An 18,335-nucleotide genomic window follows, 5' to 3' on the forward strand; every position below is an offset into this window, starting at 1 on the left:
CAGCAGCTCTCTGCCTCCTCTTCCTGCATCCCACAGACATCATGTCCACGCCGGTGTCCCCATCCGGTGTCTCCCCCCTGATGCTGACGTCCCCCACATCGCCATCCTCCCCGCTGCCCTCTCCCCTGTCCCCTCCGCCCAGGGTGCCTGTGTTTCAGAGGAAGGGAGCGCTCAAACACAAGAGGATTGTCGAGGTGAAAGACCATCAGTTCACAGCACGCTTCTTCAAGCAGCCCACCTTCTGCAGCCACTGCACCGACTTTATATGGTAAATCACACACACAAATTCACACACTGTTGCACATTCACAAAGAAACCACCCCAGCAGATCATATGCTGCCTCCTCAGGCGTCCCAACTCCCAATCTAGTGCTGGCTTTCACCGGTTTTTTTTTCCCTTTTTCTTCAATTCCAGCTGCCAGCTGGAGATACTGCCCACACTGACCTGATGTGTTCACACAACCTCATCTCCACACTGCTGCCTACACCATGCAGTTTGGGAACTTTATGCGCTGTCTCACACAAAGTCCACACAAGCAAAATCCTCCTAGGACTAAGCAAGAATTAATATGAGATTTAATTTTACAATATTGTGGTATTTCATACTACAATATAGCACATTAATAGACTCACCCAGGATTTGTTTTCTAAGTGCTTTCATTATCTCAAAGCATCCAAAACTTTCACTTAATTTTTTTTAATAATACATCCTTTTCAAAAAGTCTGATGACTTTCAAATATGTTTGTAAAAAAACAAAAAATAGCTTTTCAGCCAAAATTATTCATACCCCTGGTACATTTATGTTAAAATCTGTCTTTTATTTGACCATCTTTTCTTTTTTTAAACTAGAAGTAATATTAAGGTTTTAAAGCAGCCACAGTGCCTAAAGATTAGGGTGATGACAACAAGGCATTCCAGCCTTAAAGACTTGGAGCTCATCATCACAGATAAATCGTCAATATACCAGTGGAAATTAGCTAAAAGTGATCAGCAATTAAAAGTAGGGCTTGAATGGTGTCATGTTATCAAAAAATCTCATTAATTATTGAGAACAGTGTAAATAATATTTTATACTGATCTATCAGACATATATATTAATTAGATGTGAATAAAGAGCTTTGTTTAAATTGATTTGTGATTTAGAAGATTTTAGTGTCTTTTGAAAGATACCTGCCTCATTTCATGTCAAAAATAACCTTCTTGGTCAAATGAAAATCATTTTCTGTCTAAACTTGCCAGTATATGAGCAGGTTGTTAACTTTGTAAATTAGATTTCCTTTTTCCACCTAAGTGAACAACATGGATTTATACATTTAAACACACATGTGAAAAATAATTCCATAAAACCCTGAATGCAAACTTTAAAATAATGTGAAAACATTGTAAAAGCTACATATTCAACCATTTACCAACACCGTTCAGTCCAAGCATAAAAACCTCGACTCCCTGATTCTTCAGCTGTTTGCATGCTCCTGTCTCCTTTATTTATTATTCAGCTTTTTGTTTTGAAACCTTCAAACACTTCACATACAACAAAAGCAATTACTCATTACATTAAAAATTATCATTAAAGAACTGAGTGATATACAAATCTAATTACAATGCACGACCACATTTCAGCTTTCTTTTACTCCTAAAACTAATCTTGGGGATATTTCAGCGTTGTCACATGATTCAGTGTCGTCCTTTCTTTTGTAACATTCATAACATGCTAGCATTGTGTTTAGCGTAACCTTCATTTGACTCAGATATTATTTAATTTGCTGTACCTGGAGATCATTCAGTCATGTGATTTAGTCTCATGAAATGAAAATAAGATACTGAACGTAAAAATTACCCACTCAGTTTTATGTTAGCTGTAATTTAGTTCAGTCTAATTTCATGAGGTTTTCTCAAGAACAGATGGTAGAAATATGAAGTGAGATTTTGCCGGTGATGTAAGATGTCCATTTGGCCGGATAGTTAACTACAATTTCCTCAGAACATAAAAAGCTTCCAATTTTTTTTTCTCACCTGGGTCTCTTGACACATTATTGTGTTCTTTGAAGCTTATTTTTGCATATTTTTCACAATGCTATTGTAAATTGCATCTACTTTGGTCAAGTTTTAGGGGGGATTCTTGTAAAATTTAACAAAACAGAAACTTTTATCACTGAGAGTGCTATTAACTTTCTCATTTGTATGTTGAGGACGAAAAATCTGAGAAAATATACCAATCCAAAAACATTTTGCCTTTCAAGCTATAAAAAAGCCTTTTTCTGTCTAAGGACACAGGTGGAGAACAAAATTAAGGGAGAGGGTTAAACGATATTTAAAAGCTTTCAGAGAACTTATAAACTTCTCAAAAAATATAGAGATGGGTTTCAAATTTACAGGTTTTCAGTCAGAAAAGCTGATGATTTTGTTTAAACAAAATTGCATGACACGATCTATTTTCTGTAGCTAAAACAAATTAGCAAAAATTAATCTTGGTACTAAAATTGAATCATATTTGAAATAATAATTGATTCAATACACCGACTTAAGCAAATAATAATAATAATAAATCAAACTAAATCTCACTGTAGCTTATTTGTTGCATTTATTGCTCTGAATCAAATGCCTCTGTCATTCTTTCTTTAACGGGTCTAACACAAGTATAACAAGCTGAGGTTAATAGGTAAATCCAGCTGCTTTACCTGCATGCCACTGAAAGTTGCACCACAATGACTGTATTTTTTTTCCAGATTTCTCCTTTTCATAGTGGCTTTTTTTCAGCCAGCTGGGTAGCAGTGCTCAGTGATGGGTCAGAAAGGGGAAGGGTTTTGTCACTGTCTATCTCAAATAGCTTCAGAACAGTCAGGTCCCTCTTGTTCTTTTTTTATGGGATCTCATTGAGCTGACTTTGAATGGCAGACGCACTATGATGGAAAAGTTCAGCAGAATTGAGAAAAGTCTTTTTAAGACCTTAGTCAATTTTAATTCTAACTTGCATAGTCAGGATGATAAAAAACAGAAACAGAACTGAGCTCAACTATCCAGACTACAACTTTTGAATGTAGTTTGGCCTCCTCATTATTTTTTCAGTGGGTGTTGCTGAACTAAAAAATATTTCACTCTCGAATACCAGCTAGATCAAGCAGGAGTGGCAGGATTGTACACTAACGTGTGTGTGTGTGTGTGTGTGTGTGAGGGGGGGGGGGGGGTGCACGTGTTTTTTTTTTCCTTTTTAGATTTAGAAAATATTTTCAGCAATTTGTAACAGTTTTGTCCTCGAAAATACATTTTAATTAAATTATGTGAAGAATGCAATACAACAAGTTATAAAACAAACTTATAATTCCTGGTGATGAAGAGATGACCTTGACAGTTTTACAAAAACAGTTTCATGGAATTTTTTAATTTTTCTCTGAAAAAGTAGGAGCAGTGAAGTAACGAGCAAACAATTTACAGTCAACCTCTGACACTCTTTAAGCAAACAAACAAACAAAAGAGATACCAAGCTGTGAGTCCGTTCAGTTCGTAGAAGACTTCATGGCAGCCATTTGTGTGTAGAAGAGCTCTTATGCGTGGGCATATGGTGGGGATGTACCATATGTTGATGCAGGGCGCCAACTCTGCCAGCAGCCTCTGGGTATCTTTCAGGACTTTTCCCCAACTGGCTGCTGTCTTTGCTGGCAGCAGCTGAACTTATTTCAGGGTGAAAATTGTCTTCCTTTAAACAAGATGTCAGCGCAGCGGCCCTCACCTGGCTGTCTGAGGCCCCTGGAGGGTTTTTCTGATTAATTAAAAGATTAACGTTATAGTGAATACTTTGTTTTTTTAAGTCAATGTGCAGAATTCAGGAAGACGAATGTCGTCTTTTGCAACTTATTTATTATAACGGAATTATATCTCGGTAACATTTGGAGGAGGTTGAAAACATGATTTTTTAAAAATTCTTTAACAATGCATGATGAATGAGGAAAAACTACAGATCTTACAGAGAAACTGCTTTTCTCTGTGGAAGGAGATAAAAAGCCCATCTTTTCATGTGGAGCATTGGAGTGAAACTAGGTTGGATGCAGCAGTCAATAAGCAAGAGGCAGTGCACGTTCTTGATGGGCTTCCAGTCCATTAAAAGTCCAACACAGCATCACAGAGGACTTGCAACTGTATAGGAACAGAGTCAAGCCTAAACGTCAGTAACTATTTGACTTAATCTGTATGTTTTTGAACTCTGAGCAGTGCAGGCTCTTAATAAGGTCCACATGGGCATATAAACAGCCTTAACAAAGGAGTGCACAGTGAAAACATATTTTAAGAAATACATAGTAATTGTGGCCTGAAGAAGTTTTCTATCGCTGCTGAGTATGTGTTAGTGAGTTGGTGAGTCTGAAGCTCCAAGTGTTAAGTAGGTGTCAGCTTGCTGGGAACAGGGAGACAGGCATTATGCAGGGCTGCACTGCATTTGATCCTGGTCTGGAATTTGACCATTTTCTGCATAAATCTTTTGGGTTTGGGGTCCAGGCGCACCTCTCTTACAAGAATTGCCACAGTGCAGAAGAAAACTTGAGACAACTTTCACACTCTGGAAAGGAATGCATTCATTGGGGTGAAAAAAAGGGCTGTTTTACTGCAAGAAGACGTTATGAATTTTAATATGTGCCATTTAATCACAATCCACGAATGAAAGAAGGTTCCTTATCATGTTCTTTCTGACCCCTAAATTTCTTTTCATGCATTGGATACAATGATACATCCATACATATATGAGCAGGTATGAACAGTAAAAAAAAACAAAAAACTATATAATTTCTGCAATTTTGAAAAGGAGTAGAAAAGGTTAATATTTCCCAGCATAGTGTCTTTACCTGCTGTGCTATACATCAGTACAAACTCTATGTGACGCTATGTGTATGATTTGTAAGTCCAAGGTTCTAAATCCTCGCTGTTTATGGTTTCATTGATGTTGATCAAGATTTAATTAATTTTTAATTGTGTAAATTAAACTCATATTCCCATTTGCCTCGGAAACTCTGTGTCAACAATTCATTGTGTCCATGTTGCTGTGGAAACTCAAGTCAAGTTAAAAAACACAGAGATGCTGCTGCTGTTCAAGAATGCAGCATATCTGTTTGGAAATTAATATTTATGTGGAACAATTGACATAAAAAATTAATTCAACATCGTCTCTGGTGGTACCTTTGGACAGTACATCTAACATGCTTAAATATGTGTCATTACCGTCCACGAGTACAAGACAAATACATAAATATGTTTCCATATTTATTGCTGTTTTCTAAATTGTTTAAATGCTTACCGCGTTGATAAAATGTTAAAACTGTAGCTGTTCCTTCTAAAATGATTCAGCTCACAGAGTCAGATGTTGTCTTTCAATTACAGTTCATGCATTTTAGCATTTCTACATGATTTACACGCTTTTCAGTGCTGAGCAAGTAACTTCGTTTAGTGAAATATGCAAGTGTAACTCAGGTTAGACTTGCAAGTTCAGATGTTACATTTATCCATGTTTAAATTAGACTTACATGTAGCCTCGTTGTTCAGTTACAGCTACAGTGTGTCACTGCATACCTTAAAATGCATAAATGAATCCCCAGTTTATTTAATCATGTAACCCCTTCATATAAAACAAAAATATATGAATATTTGACTTCAGTAGAAATGTTTTCTACTCAATTTTCAAGCCAGTCTTTGCCACTATTCAAGACTTTTGCATTACTGTATGTTGGTCATTTCTAGCCGCAAGCTGTAGTTACCAATTTCCTATTATGTAAACGTAAAATTTTTGTACAAGAAAACAGTAATACATTTATTTTAATTTCCACATGTTTTTTTTTACACCAAACCAAACATAAACGTCTAAAATAGTCACCTCTGATAAAGAAAGAAAAATATTAAAGAGGAAATGAGCGGTAACATCTTGTCTAATTTAATGTGACAGATTACTTGTCATTGTCAGAAAACTCTGAGGACAATTAATAACAAACCAACTTTAATAGATAAATATGGAGGGACCAAATCTCAGAGGCAAGAGTAGACAAATTCCCCCATAGACATAACATATTTTCACCAGTGGTTTATGTTTCCTTTGATGAAATGTTCAGCTCACTTTAACATTCTGCTGACAGTGTGGATGTGGGCAGATGGCAGAGAAGAGGTGGAAAGCTTATCCTAGCATCTTCCCTGAATGGCAGCAGTGAGTTCATTAAGTCCCAGTTGTTTGTGAAATTACCAGTTGTAAAATAGTCAGGTGTGACAGATGGCACCACACAGTGGTTCATACAAAACAAAGACTTTTACATGCTTAGAAGAAAATAGCGATAAAATGCATTCATGTTAAATGTTGCTGACATGTTTTATAACATTTAGTGTTTTTACAATCAGTTGCTTAGTTATAGTTTGTCAATAAAGCAGCTTTGTTAGACTTGTGGATGCCATATTGAAACATTCACTCAAGCATTTTCTCCGACAGCGAGCAGATTATTATTTAATATTAACAATTTATAACACAGCATTTTACTACACATTCAACAGGCCATATCTGCTTTATGGGTTTACATTTAAATGACAGTAATTTGTTTTAATTTGTCCTACTGGAGACTTGTTCAAATAAACTACCTTAACTATCTACTGAAATAATATTTCATGAACTCAGTCAGCAGTTTTGATCCCCTTGACTTCAATTATTTTGCAAATGCTTCAAATAAAGTGTACAGTCTTGGAGAACAGCAGTAATAACAACAATAAACGAGTTAGAGGAAGTCTTAAATGCAAGCTCACTCCGCTTCACCCCCGCACTGCAATATCTTTTAAGGCTTGGTGTGAATGAGCTCCCAGATGCAGCCTGACAGTTGGAAGGCAGTCAGGTGAGCTATCAAACTTTTATTTAACTAAAAGGAAGCTGAGTGTGCTGCAGTGCAGGAAGTCACAAATGGATTAATCCAGAACGAAAGAGAATACAAGCTGACATGATGATGAATAGTACCAGGTGAAACAAAGGCAAGGCGCTGACACCGAATAAAGGAAACTAGGGAGTATTTAGCATGACGGCGGATGAGGACCGACATGATGCACGTGAAGTGATCAGCAAAACAGGAGCAAGAGAGACAAAAACAAGAAAGCAGATCACTGAGAAAATAAGTATATGTAACATAAGATGATCTGTTTTTCTTATGTGTTCAGCAAGCAAACGTCATAAAAACATGTTAAATGAAAAACTTCTTAATGAAATTAGTAATTCACCTTCTATTTTCTAGTATTATATCTGCAGCAGTAGTTTTTAAACATGTAAAAAGTAGCTTGCAAACATATTAATACGTCTTGAATATTGTGACACATCACACTGACAAATATTAATTTATAAGATTTTATTTGCTAGACCAACAAATGTGCAATTAAAGAGTGAAAAATGTTTTTTTTTTTGTTGTTGTTTTTTTTACACCTGAAGGGAATTCAACTATAATGTATGTTTGTTTCAACCCCCTTTGGTCTGATAACCCAAAATAAAATCAGGTGAAATCAATGGTCTTCAGGTATAACCTCGCCAGTAAACCCACTGTTTCATTTAATCACAGAATAAATCCAGCGGTTCTGTGAAAACCTCAGAGAACATAAATAAACAAACAACAATATGGAAACCAAAGCAGAAACGTCAGGAAAGACTCAAAGCAGTGTTGGAACATGGATGGTATAAATATGTCACTGTGGTCTTTTTACTCCATAGTAGGAGCATGCATTTTAAAATGTTAGAATTTAATTCAAGAATGAATCATCAATGAAAAGATTTTAACTGTGAATTAAAAGCAGGTCAGCATGGCCTGGACAAGTGGGTAAGGTGATATTTTAGCATTGTTTCCCATCAGTTTATCGTTCATGCTGTGCCACTTCCAATACTTTAAATACAGCAAAGAATTCTAAGCATTTTTTCAGAAAACTACTGGTGTCTTTGTAAATTTGTTAGCAAGACTTTTCCAAGGAGAAGGTGGTATGTTATCTGATTGGATTTATTCAGTCTATTCAGTAGTTAAATCTAAGATGTATTTCTCCATATAAAAAAAAATTCTCATCAAGCAAAGCAGTGAATTCTCTGTAAATCCATGTCTGGTTTTTTAGCGCCCCCTGCTGGTGAAACACTCATACTGTCCTAGCATCGGGGCTCCAGAGACTTCTGCTGCATGCTGATCAGGGATCAGATCACCTCCTTCAAGCCCATCTTTAATCGTTTCTCAACCAGATGGTGAACTGATTGCTGATCAGTGATCATGGTCAGTTTAAACTCCCATTGGCGCATTTGGTATGATTGTTGTGGAGCTCTCCAGCGTTTGACTTTTTAAACAACCAAATCAACTTGATTCACACCGAGCCGGCTGCTGAATGGACGCTTTGGCCAATCAATGGCTTTAATTATTCAATTAAAGCTCTGAGGAGACACAGGGAGCAAGCCACTGTTTCAGAAGAATTAAGTCTGTGTGCTTCTTCTGTATGACCAAGTCAGCTACTTGGCTGCTTCACAAAAATGCTTTGCGTTTCTTAAGCAACCACTGCTGTTTGTTTGTTTGTTTTTACTTTCTTTTTATATAAAAAGAGTTTGTTGAGGTTGAATGGGACAGTTTCTCATCGAAGAGGAATGAGAGCAGATTGTTTCCGTGTCCTAAGCCATGTGTTTTTCTCCATCAGGGGCATCGGCAAGCAGGGATTCCAGTGTCAAGGTAGAAATTAGCCTGCTGTTTTGTTGCCTGTTATTTTCATTTTCTCTGATATAGCTCTGTGGAAAACTGATAACAATTTTCAGGCTCATCCTCCCTGTTTTCTCCAGTTTGCAGTTTTGTGGTCCATAAAAGATGTCACGAGTTTGTCACCTTCACATGTCCCGGATCTGTGACTGCCCCCAGGCCTGATGTGAGTGTTCCTGTTATCGGCTTCTGCACCTCCATTTATATCCTCAAGTTTCCCACCTTTGCCTGGACTTATGCGGCGCACCGTCATCCACACATTTAGCCTTCCCGCTCGTCCCTGATGGCATGCGTGCATGACTCATCCGTCAATCCGTTCTTCCTCTGCGTCTCATCTGTGACATCTACGCTCATGTCATGTCATCCTGCAAGAGGATGTAGGGAGTTTAAGATAGAGAGGAAGGTTGTGTGGCAGGGAGGGATGCAGGAGGGGGTGAGAAAGACTGATAAGAGTGAGAATTAGACGATGGAGAGAGCAGCAGACTCCTCAGCCCTCCTCGGTGTGGCATCTTGAGGATATTAGGGAGATTTGTCTTTTCCTCAGGAGAAGTGGGGTGACAGCAGTTATTAATAGCAACAAGGGAGGGTATACAGTTTGGGAGAAAAGGTGGTGGAGCAGTTATTAAGAGATGAAAATGAATCATTCCTTCCTGTACAGTAAATACACACTAACAAACTCACAACCTTGCCTGGATGCAGTGAATTTCCTCTCCCAGTGGGGAAATCTAATTGGCTTGTACCATCAGTAGTCATCCACACCATAAATGCATGAAAATGTGTGCATATGCATGAAAATGTGTGCATATGGTTGTGCTGAGTGAATTATTATTATTATTGGTTGTTTGCTTGTTTGTTTTTTCATTCCAGGACTTGAAGAGTCGACACACATTTAAGATCCACACATATTCCAGCCCCACGTTCTGCGATCACTGTGGATCGCTGCTGTACGGACTCATACACCAGGGCATGAAATGTTCCAGTGAGTTTCACCGTCCAGTCTGATCCGCCGCACTGTACTGATATTCCTAATGAGCTGCTGGGTTTAATATCGGTTGACTTTGAAGAAAACGAAAAATTCATCCCTGCGTCTTCAAAGGGAGGGAAAAGGTGAAAAAATGACAGGGAGGTAGATTCTCAAAAAGTTTAACCGAGTAAAACTTTTTGCAAAATGTTCAACATGATCTAATTAATTTTATCTATAAGTGAGAAAAAGCTCTTTTTTTAACCTGAAATAATGTGCAGTCAGCTGCTTCACAGACATGAATAACTCACAAGCTGTGGTTCTGAAACAGTGGTACCTCAGTAAGAGAGCTTGGTGGTGCCCAAAAATATTATAAAATCTGTATGTTTTGTCAGCAAGGGAGAAGTGTAGTTGTTCTCTGAAAGCCATCTGACAAAGTGTCAGATTCTCTGGCTTCTCAGTAAAAGGACTTCCCACCACAGGAATGGTTGTGACGGGAAATTAGTTGTGAAAAGTCAAATTGGATCTCACCCAGCCTATGTTTTACCCTGCAAAACCAAAAAGCAATTGATCACAAAATGGTGATTAATGAATACATTTGTCCTGTGCAATACAATATGTCCAGATTAAATAAATTTTATGATGATTTCTGACAAGCATTTGGACAAATATAGTGAGCTTTCCATTATCATAGTCTAGAAAACATTTTTTTTTTACAAAGCAACATTTTTCTCACAGAAGAAATGTATATTTATTTATTCTGTACACAACATGAACTGATTGCTGTATTCTCAAGGTTAACCAAACAAATAAGGGAAAAACAATACTATTTCATCAATCCAAGGAGTTCAAAAAGGATTTTACATTTCTATATTGTTTGTTTAACACTCTCATGTCTTTTCTGTTCTCACGTATTACAGTTGTTTTGTTTGCGTCTTCTGCACATTAAGGTTGTGATATGAATGTCCATCGGAGATGCGAGACCAGCGTTCCCAGTCTGTGTGGTCAGGATCACACGGAGAAAAGAGGGAGAATCCACCTGACCATCAGAGGAGACAAAGAGGACATCTATGTCACAGGTGAGAGGGGGTGTTGGGTTATACACCAAAATGCACTTTCATCCACATGATGAAAGATTTACTCCCTTTTTATTTGATTTATTCTGTTATGGTCCTGCAGTTCGGGAGGCTCGCAATCTGATGCCCATGGATCCGAATGGTTTGTCAGACCCATATGTGAAACTAAAACTGATTCCAGACCCAAAAAGCCACAGCAAACAGAAGACAAAGACCATCCGCTCAACACTCAATCCTGTCTGGAATGAGAGTTTCACCTTGTGAGTCCCTGCGAAATTTAATCCAATGTGCAAATCTAACAGCAGGAATAAAAATGCTGGAGGAAATGTGCAAATGCGCTGAGATGTATGATGTTTGTTTAAGATATTATTCTGTCCTGTTTGCATCTTGTAAGTCATATAAAACTTAAAACTTCCCCCCTTGAGTTTGAGTTTTGGGTTTCCTCAGCTCAGTGCGAGGCAATCAGTGGGACAGGCGTCTGTCTGTGGAGGTGTGGGACTGGGACCGGACGTCCAGGAATGATTTCATGGGAGCGCTCTCATTCGGTGTCAGCGAGATCTTCAGACGTCCGATATGCGGCTGGTTCAAGCTGCTTGCACAAGATGAGGGGGAATACTACAATATCCCTGTTCCAGATCCAGATCTGCAGGTAGGAGGACATTTGTTGACCTCTGGTCATGATATTTGTTCACAGTGAGATATTTTGTTTCGTAAGCTTTTATGGGTGTATAATTATTGAGACTAAATAAAAACAGTTGCACCTTCTTACATTGTTTCTAGGTCCTGAGTTGTCTGGATTTATTTGATCATTTTTGAGAGCTATACAATGCAATATGTCACAAAATATTTACAACCCATCAAATTTTTAAAAAATTTTTAATCACAAACTTTAGTGTAGTTTCTTAGGATTTCCTGTAATGACTTAATAATGTAGTAGTTTTTTATTTCAACATATATATTTTTTTAAATTAAGATTTAAATCAGTACTTTATAAAGTATCATTGCAGCAGACCCCAAAAGCCCCATGGTGTAATTCTTGCACAACCTTTCACATCTACACACTGTGTTTACTGATTTGGTGACTTCTGTAGCCACTGGTTGTGCACAATTTTATTTAAGGGTATCAGGCAACAGGAGACTGGAAGCATTAGCTCTCCACAATTTTTTGGTTTGTTTTTGTAAATTTTCCATTCTCTTTTCAGCTATTTGCCGATTTGTAACATTAAATCCCAATAGATTAAATTGAATCCACCTCATTGTTACTTTTTGCATCCATGCAGAATTGTTTGACTGAAAGTGGGTAGGGTGTTTTATTTTTTCATGACTACATCCACCAATTCATCTCTCTGCTTATGACCCTCCAGGAACCGCAGCCAGATGCTACAGCGCCCTCTCTGCCTCAGGTGTTGGCCGCCCCGGTGCCAGAGCCTTTTCCCGTGGTCTTGTCTCCGGCCCCTGTCCCGTCCTGCCCGCCCATCCACTCTTCGGGTCCTGGCAAAGTCAGAGTGGGAATCCATGACTTCAATTTTCTCATGGTGCTGGGCAAAGGCAGCTTTGGCAAGGTAACCGCGGTCGAGTCAGAGTCAAAATGTCATCCTCTCTGCACACACTCGGCACCTCTGATCCAACGGTTGCAGGTGATATCAAAGAGGGCACTTGCAATGAAAACAAAAACATTTATTCCTGGCTTTAGAATTCCTCTTATTGTCATGACCTTCAACTGGCATTTCATTTAAAACTCCTGGGAACAATAAGCTTGAACCGATTTCAGCACACATTTTTCATTTATACTTCGGCCCTGATCGTCTCTTCTTCTGCTGAAGGATTCACTTGACCAAGAGTTTTTCTTCCAGCTGGTATATGTCACATAGGCAGCGCACATGGAGTTATTCATTTCAAGGAATACTCTGCCTTCTATTCTCTCTTTAATTCCCCTGTAGATGAAGAACAATGAAGAAATTTTAGTTTTGAGTCCTTTCCCCTCCTCTAAAATCCCCCAGCGTTGTTTCATAACTATCAGAGAGTCCTCAGAGGACAGGGAAAAAAGACTCAACTTACATAAGATGTGTGGGGGAAAAAAAGGAAGAGGAGAGATAGGCCCCGGGGCTGCTGAGTGAGGAAAAGTGAGAATGAAACTGACAGAGATGGAAAGAAACAGAGGAGGATTACTGAGCTGCAGGAAGTAGCAAAATGACCAAGAGAAAACTGGATTACACCGGAAATGAGAAAAAAGTATGTATTGCAGGGATTCGTAAAAGTATGAAGGATGAGGAGTCCATTTTTTTTTTTTTTTTGTGAAGTTGTGTAAAATCACGAGACAAATCAGTAGACACAATCAGAGAGGGACTGCAGCGTTCCTCACTGCGACTTCACACACAATCTTCCGCAAGAAGCTATTTTTGCTGTTGCATTGATTTATAAAATATGAAAAAGTATAATTTTCTCCACCATTCAATTTGAAATGAGATGCTTTATCTCCAGTAGCCAGAAACCCCTTACAGTGCAGCATTGGAGAGTGGCAGCACAATTTTAAACAGGGTTGTTGTCAGCATATTGCCCTGCTCCTGACCGTATCGCTTCACTAAAACCAGTATCATGTGGTTCTCTCGATGTGGAAAATTATAACATCATTAGCAGTCAGAGCTGCCCACAAGCAGCCAATTTCAAATCTCCTCTCAATGTATTTTTAATGTCTGATAATAACCAAAGAGCTGCTTTGCTTTTTTTCATTTATGACATTAATGTTTCTGGAAGTCTTCAGGCACGGCTTCTCTTTGATTAAACCCTTCATTATGCCAGGCTGAGCATACTTCTGTCTCCACAAAGTGATGTACTTGTTCTTCACACATTTTTAATACATTTTCAGCAAGTTGAGCTTTGAGAGGCACTTTATCTAAAAATTTAAGGAGAGAATTTCAACCGTTGTCATACCCCTTAAACTTTTTTTATATTTTGTCAAATTACAACCTCAAACTTTAGTGTACTGAATACATTTTTGAGATTTGATATAATAGACATTCACTTTTACTTCTCAATTGTGCCGTATTTTTTTGTTTGTACTCCTGTTCAGCTAGAGATTACTGAGATAATATGCAAATATTTGTTGTGAAAGCACCTATTAATGACTCAGACAGGGTTTGTTTCTGTTGACTTTCCTCTAAAGATTGGTTGCGCTAGAAAAGTCAGCCTCTGCTGCATTTCCCACTAATCTCCCTGAAAGCCTTTTGAAAAGTGTTTTTTTTTATCTTTCAGACCTCAAATTGACCTCGACAGTTTCTGTTAGCTTCCATTTTTTTAATCACATTATGAAGCAAGGGAAGTGCTCTATGAAAATACTATCTTCTACCATTTTATGGGAGTCAATTATTTTAATATTCACAGTCCCAGGCAGCTGGAATAAGGAGCCATGTTTTAGTTTTAGGAGTATTCATGAAGTCTGACCTGTCCTTGACTAATAGTGGCAATGGGAAAAGCTACAGTCAGAAGCAGCATAGTCTCAAGGGGAGAAATGCATGGGGCTATAGCAATGCGATCAGTTTTGCTCCAGGTTTGGCTTATTTTCTGCACTTGTTTCAAAAAGCAAATAGCTCCAACTACAAGCAGAAACAGAAACATCCATCCAGTCAAGTGCTCTTGTCTTTGCTTCATTCTCTAGACACAAACACAACAAAGATTTGAGACAAAGATTACATTTTTCTAAAATAGTATGAATGTATGAATAGTATGAATAAGTCAGGACCTGGAGGTGCTGACTTATTTGAAACATCAAAATTGCAAAATCACATCAAAAGTGATCCTCCACACTTTATTTACTCAGTGCGAAGAGATGTTTCCTTCCCTTCCCTTTGACTGATTAAGTTGAACAGAGAAAGCAGTGACTAAAGTAAACAACATCAGAGTTTAAAATTCATACAGATAGTCTACACAAATTCAGTATAGCAGGGTTAAGGACCACAGTCCTTTCAAAAACAAAGATTTCCTCTTAATAATGCAAACAACAAAGATACCTCAATGTGCATTAATCATGCAGTGGAGCCAGACAGCGCTACCTTAGAGGCGAATATAGTCTTCCTCATTTACACTCTTGGGGTCAGCAAACACTGAACCTTGATTAGGTGTCGGTTCAATTGATGCTTTTCCACATAAATCTATCGGAATAATAAACCGATTTCTGTGCAACTACATTCTTGTAATTTCACCTAACAAATAAAAGATGTGTTCCTGGTGTCTGTTGTTGAAAGGGGATTGTGCACTTGCTCCATAAATACCAGCCCAACTCAATCTGTTCCCCTGGCTGTTGCATGGTCTCAGTGCAACAGCCAAGCAGAGTCAAATCTAACTAAGTAGTGCAATTTGAACAGATATTCTGATACAGAGCTAATTTATTTGTGTCCTCTTTAATAATAATTCAAAATACAAAGCTATTTGCGCTTTCATCAGTACTGATTTATGCATGGATAGTACATCAGTTAAACGTGGGCATCTTGTGGTCTAGGGTTGCTGTTAGCTCAAAGCTACATTAGGAGCTACATTTAGTTTCATAATTAGAAATACACAGAAACACAGGTTTCCACACACAGCCTCAAAATTGTTTTGTAAATTTCCCCTTCTGTGCCACAAGAGAGAGATGGAAGAATCCAAGAAGATGCAAGGGATACCACAGGCAAACGATTAGCAAAAAGTAAATACAAGGAAAAAAAAAAGAAAACCCAAACAAACTCAAGTATCAGAGGATCGTCCATATAGTGAAGAAACCAGGCAGCCTAAACCCTTGAAGGGTTTAGAAACACAATATTGCGCCTCAATATGGGAAGGAAGAAGAAATCTCATGAGGAAAATTACAGGACTAGCTCAAAAATATCTGTTTATCTTCCAAGCAAAATAAAACATGCAGTGCATTTTTAAACAATCAAAAAAATCAACACAAAAATACAAATATTGACATGTTTTTGAAGTGTGGCACTGCATACCTCAAGTGCATAAAGTGAAATACCTCTATTGTAACTGATCCTGAAGATCATTTCATTTTATAGATTTACATTTTTAGATGATTATTTTACTCCTTCATGCCATAATTTTGCCTCAAAAGCACACTGACAGAACTAGTTTTCTCCCAACTAGAGCACCTTGTCATTCATCACACAATGACCTAAAAACGTGTCGTAGCTAGCAGCAAAGTGTTACAGTACATGTTTAGTTCTAATTATGGTGGCGAATAATTGACTGAGAATCACCTTTTATCTTAAGATAATGACAAATAAAAAACAAAAATAAAACAAGTGGTAGATGCCCCTGATGTTTTGAGTGTGTCATGATTCTTAAATCAGAAACCGTTTAAGGTAAAAACTTATTAACCTTTATACAATTTTAATGGTCACACAACAGCTTTTGTACTTTTGTTTCAAGATATGTTGCTTCATCTGACATGGTCTCTCTTCATCCATCGGTCCTGTTCAGGTGCTGCTGGCCGAAGAGCGAGGCAGCGATCATCTGTTTGCAGTGAAAGTCCTTAAAAAGGACGTTCTCTTCCAGGATGAGGACACGGAGAGCGCTCTGGTGGAGAGGAGGGTTCTGGCGCTCCCCTCCCGTCCCCACTTCCTTACATCGCTCTATTGCGCCTTCCAGACCGAGGTGTGTGTGTATGAAACATATTAGCTTTATTAAATTGTCCATAAATAGGCTTGATATTTGGGCTCTAAGGAGTTGTACCATTGCAGGTTGGGTGCTTTTGCTTTTAATAAATGACAAAATTACCTTGTTCTCTTTAATGAAGTCATTGTTTTTTAAAGCATTGGTTTTAGCTGAGTGCCTTTTATTTTAGAGAATGCAACACTTTCCAAAGCTATGCCTACCAATGTTCAGCATTTTTATATATTACAATAACAAGCTTCATTATATTTTATTGGGTATTTATGTGAATTAGGTCATTCAATTAGTTGCTCTTATTGATACTATTTGTTTCCCTAAACCTAGAACAAACACACAGATATGAAGTCGGTTTATTAAATGATTACATATGGCTGCTGGTTACACTGGATTTAATTTATGGGACTCAGAGTGAAGGTGGCTTATTAATAGGAATGCACGTCATACGTTTAATAATTATATCAATAAAAATGTTTGAAAAGCAACTTTTCCACTACTTGTTGGTCGACCACATATTATCTCAAAGAAATACTTTGTCTTCAAAAGTCTATGTTAATAAAGTGACAATGAAGATAAAATTCAATGAGGCTCTGTATTTGCACTGTGTGTGTTTGTTTCTGTAGGATCGTCTATATTATGTTATGGAATATGTCAACGGTGGAGATCTGATGTTTCACATTCAGCAAGTCGGGAAGTTCAAAGAGCCCCATGCGGCGTATGTAGTCCGATAAAGTCTAGCTTTGATCTCCACCTTCATCTACACAAGTCTCATTACCTTTCTGTCTTTTATCTCTGTATTCTCTTACCTCCTCAGTCATCCTCCTCAGCTTTGTTCATTATACCTGGTGACTCATATAAAAGGCTATCAACTCAAGTAGCAGCCCTCTCCCATTTTCTCTAACTTTCTCCTCACTCTAATCTCATCAGTTCCCCTCCCTCTGGCTATTCATCCAATCTATAATCTTTGATCAATCACCTAAAGATAATTCTTACCTTGTTCTCTATTTCCTTTTCTTTCGGGGTTTTTTTTTCTCTATTAGATTTCTTTCATGTCTGTTTGGTTACTCTCCACTTTCATCACCCTCTCAACCTCCCATATGTTACCCAAAAAACCTTGGCCAATTTTCTGAAAAAGTAGCCAGAGAGCTTTATTCTTACCATCTCCTCTCTCCCTCAAGGTTTTATGCAGCAGAGATCGCAGTTGGCCTCTTCTTCCTCCACAGCAAAGGCATCATCTACAGGTGAAGATGTGGCCCGGCTGTCACAGCAGAACACAGAGCTGATGCAGATTTATCACGCCTTTTTGTGGCCAATGACCGATGAAGATGCTATCCATCAAGATGATTTATGGCTGTGTAACTTATCTCCCTCTTTTCTCAGAGATCTAAAGCTGGATAATGTGCTACTTGACAGCGAGGGCCACATAAAGATCGCTGACTTCGGGATGTGCAGGGAGGGCATGTTCGGGGGCGACACCACTCGCACGTTCTGTGGCACTCCCGACTACATTGCCCCTGAGGTTTTCTGACTCCCTTTGCTCACTATGGTGTCAGATTCACGATTTCACTCCTTTGTGCATGCATGACCTGCTTTACTTCACTGTTAAGACACCCACAGCAGTTTCTCCTGTCTGATTTGTCCTCTCTGACCTTGTCAGCATTTTTAAATAATTAACCTCACATTATTCAATTAGCAGCGGGCCTCTGCACTAGCACTGTTGAACAGAACATGATATTACCCTTCAAAAGCCTTGTTGTTCTAGCTTCACCTCAATACTTGTGGTTGTAACTCTAAAATCTTCATTTAAGAGTTGGTAGATTATTTTGCCCATGATCTTTACACACTTAAAATGACCCTATGGCTAACGGTTTGTTTCTGTCTTTAAAATGTTTCTATTTATATCCAAATTAAGTCTTGGTTGTTTAAGTTTGAGTGTTG

The 18,335-nt window shown here is 38.2% G+C and overlaps 1 protein-coding gene across 1 annotated transcript in view; it reads left to right on the forward strand.

Annotated features, from left to right (window-relative positions):
• prkcg (protein kinase C, gamma) overlaps positions 1-18,335 on the forward strand; it is a 31,889-nt gene that overhangs the window by 7,123 nt on the left and 6,431 nt on the right. Inside the window, 12 exon segments of the mRNA XM_055048124.1 lie at positions 1-268; positions 8,659-8,690; positions 8,798-8,880; positions 9,582-9,693; positions 10,626-10,754; positions 10,855-11,011; positions 11,199-11,400; positions 12,116-12,313; positions 16,209-16,382; positions 17,021-17,112; positions 17,576-17,638; positions 17,778-17,916. Of these exon segments, the coding sequence (XP_054904099.1) occupies positions 1-268; positions 8,659-8,690; positions 8,798-8,880; positions 9,582-9,693; positions 10,626-10,754; positions 10,855-11,011; positions 11,199-11,400; positions 12,116-12,313; positions 16,209-16,382; positions 17,021-17,112; positions 17,576-17,638; positions 17,778-17,916 (1,649 nt within the window).

This window comes from Poeciliopsis prolifica, unplaced genomic scaffold (assembly GCF_027474105.1).
Source record: "Poeciliopsis prolifica strain line A6 unplaced genomic scaffold, Auburn_PproV2 SCAFFOLD026, whole genome shotgun sequence".
NCBI lineage: Eukaryota > Metazoa > Chordata > Actinopteri > Cyprinodontiformes > Poeciliidae > Poeciliopsis > Poeciliopsis prolifica.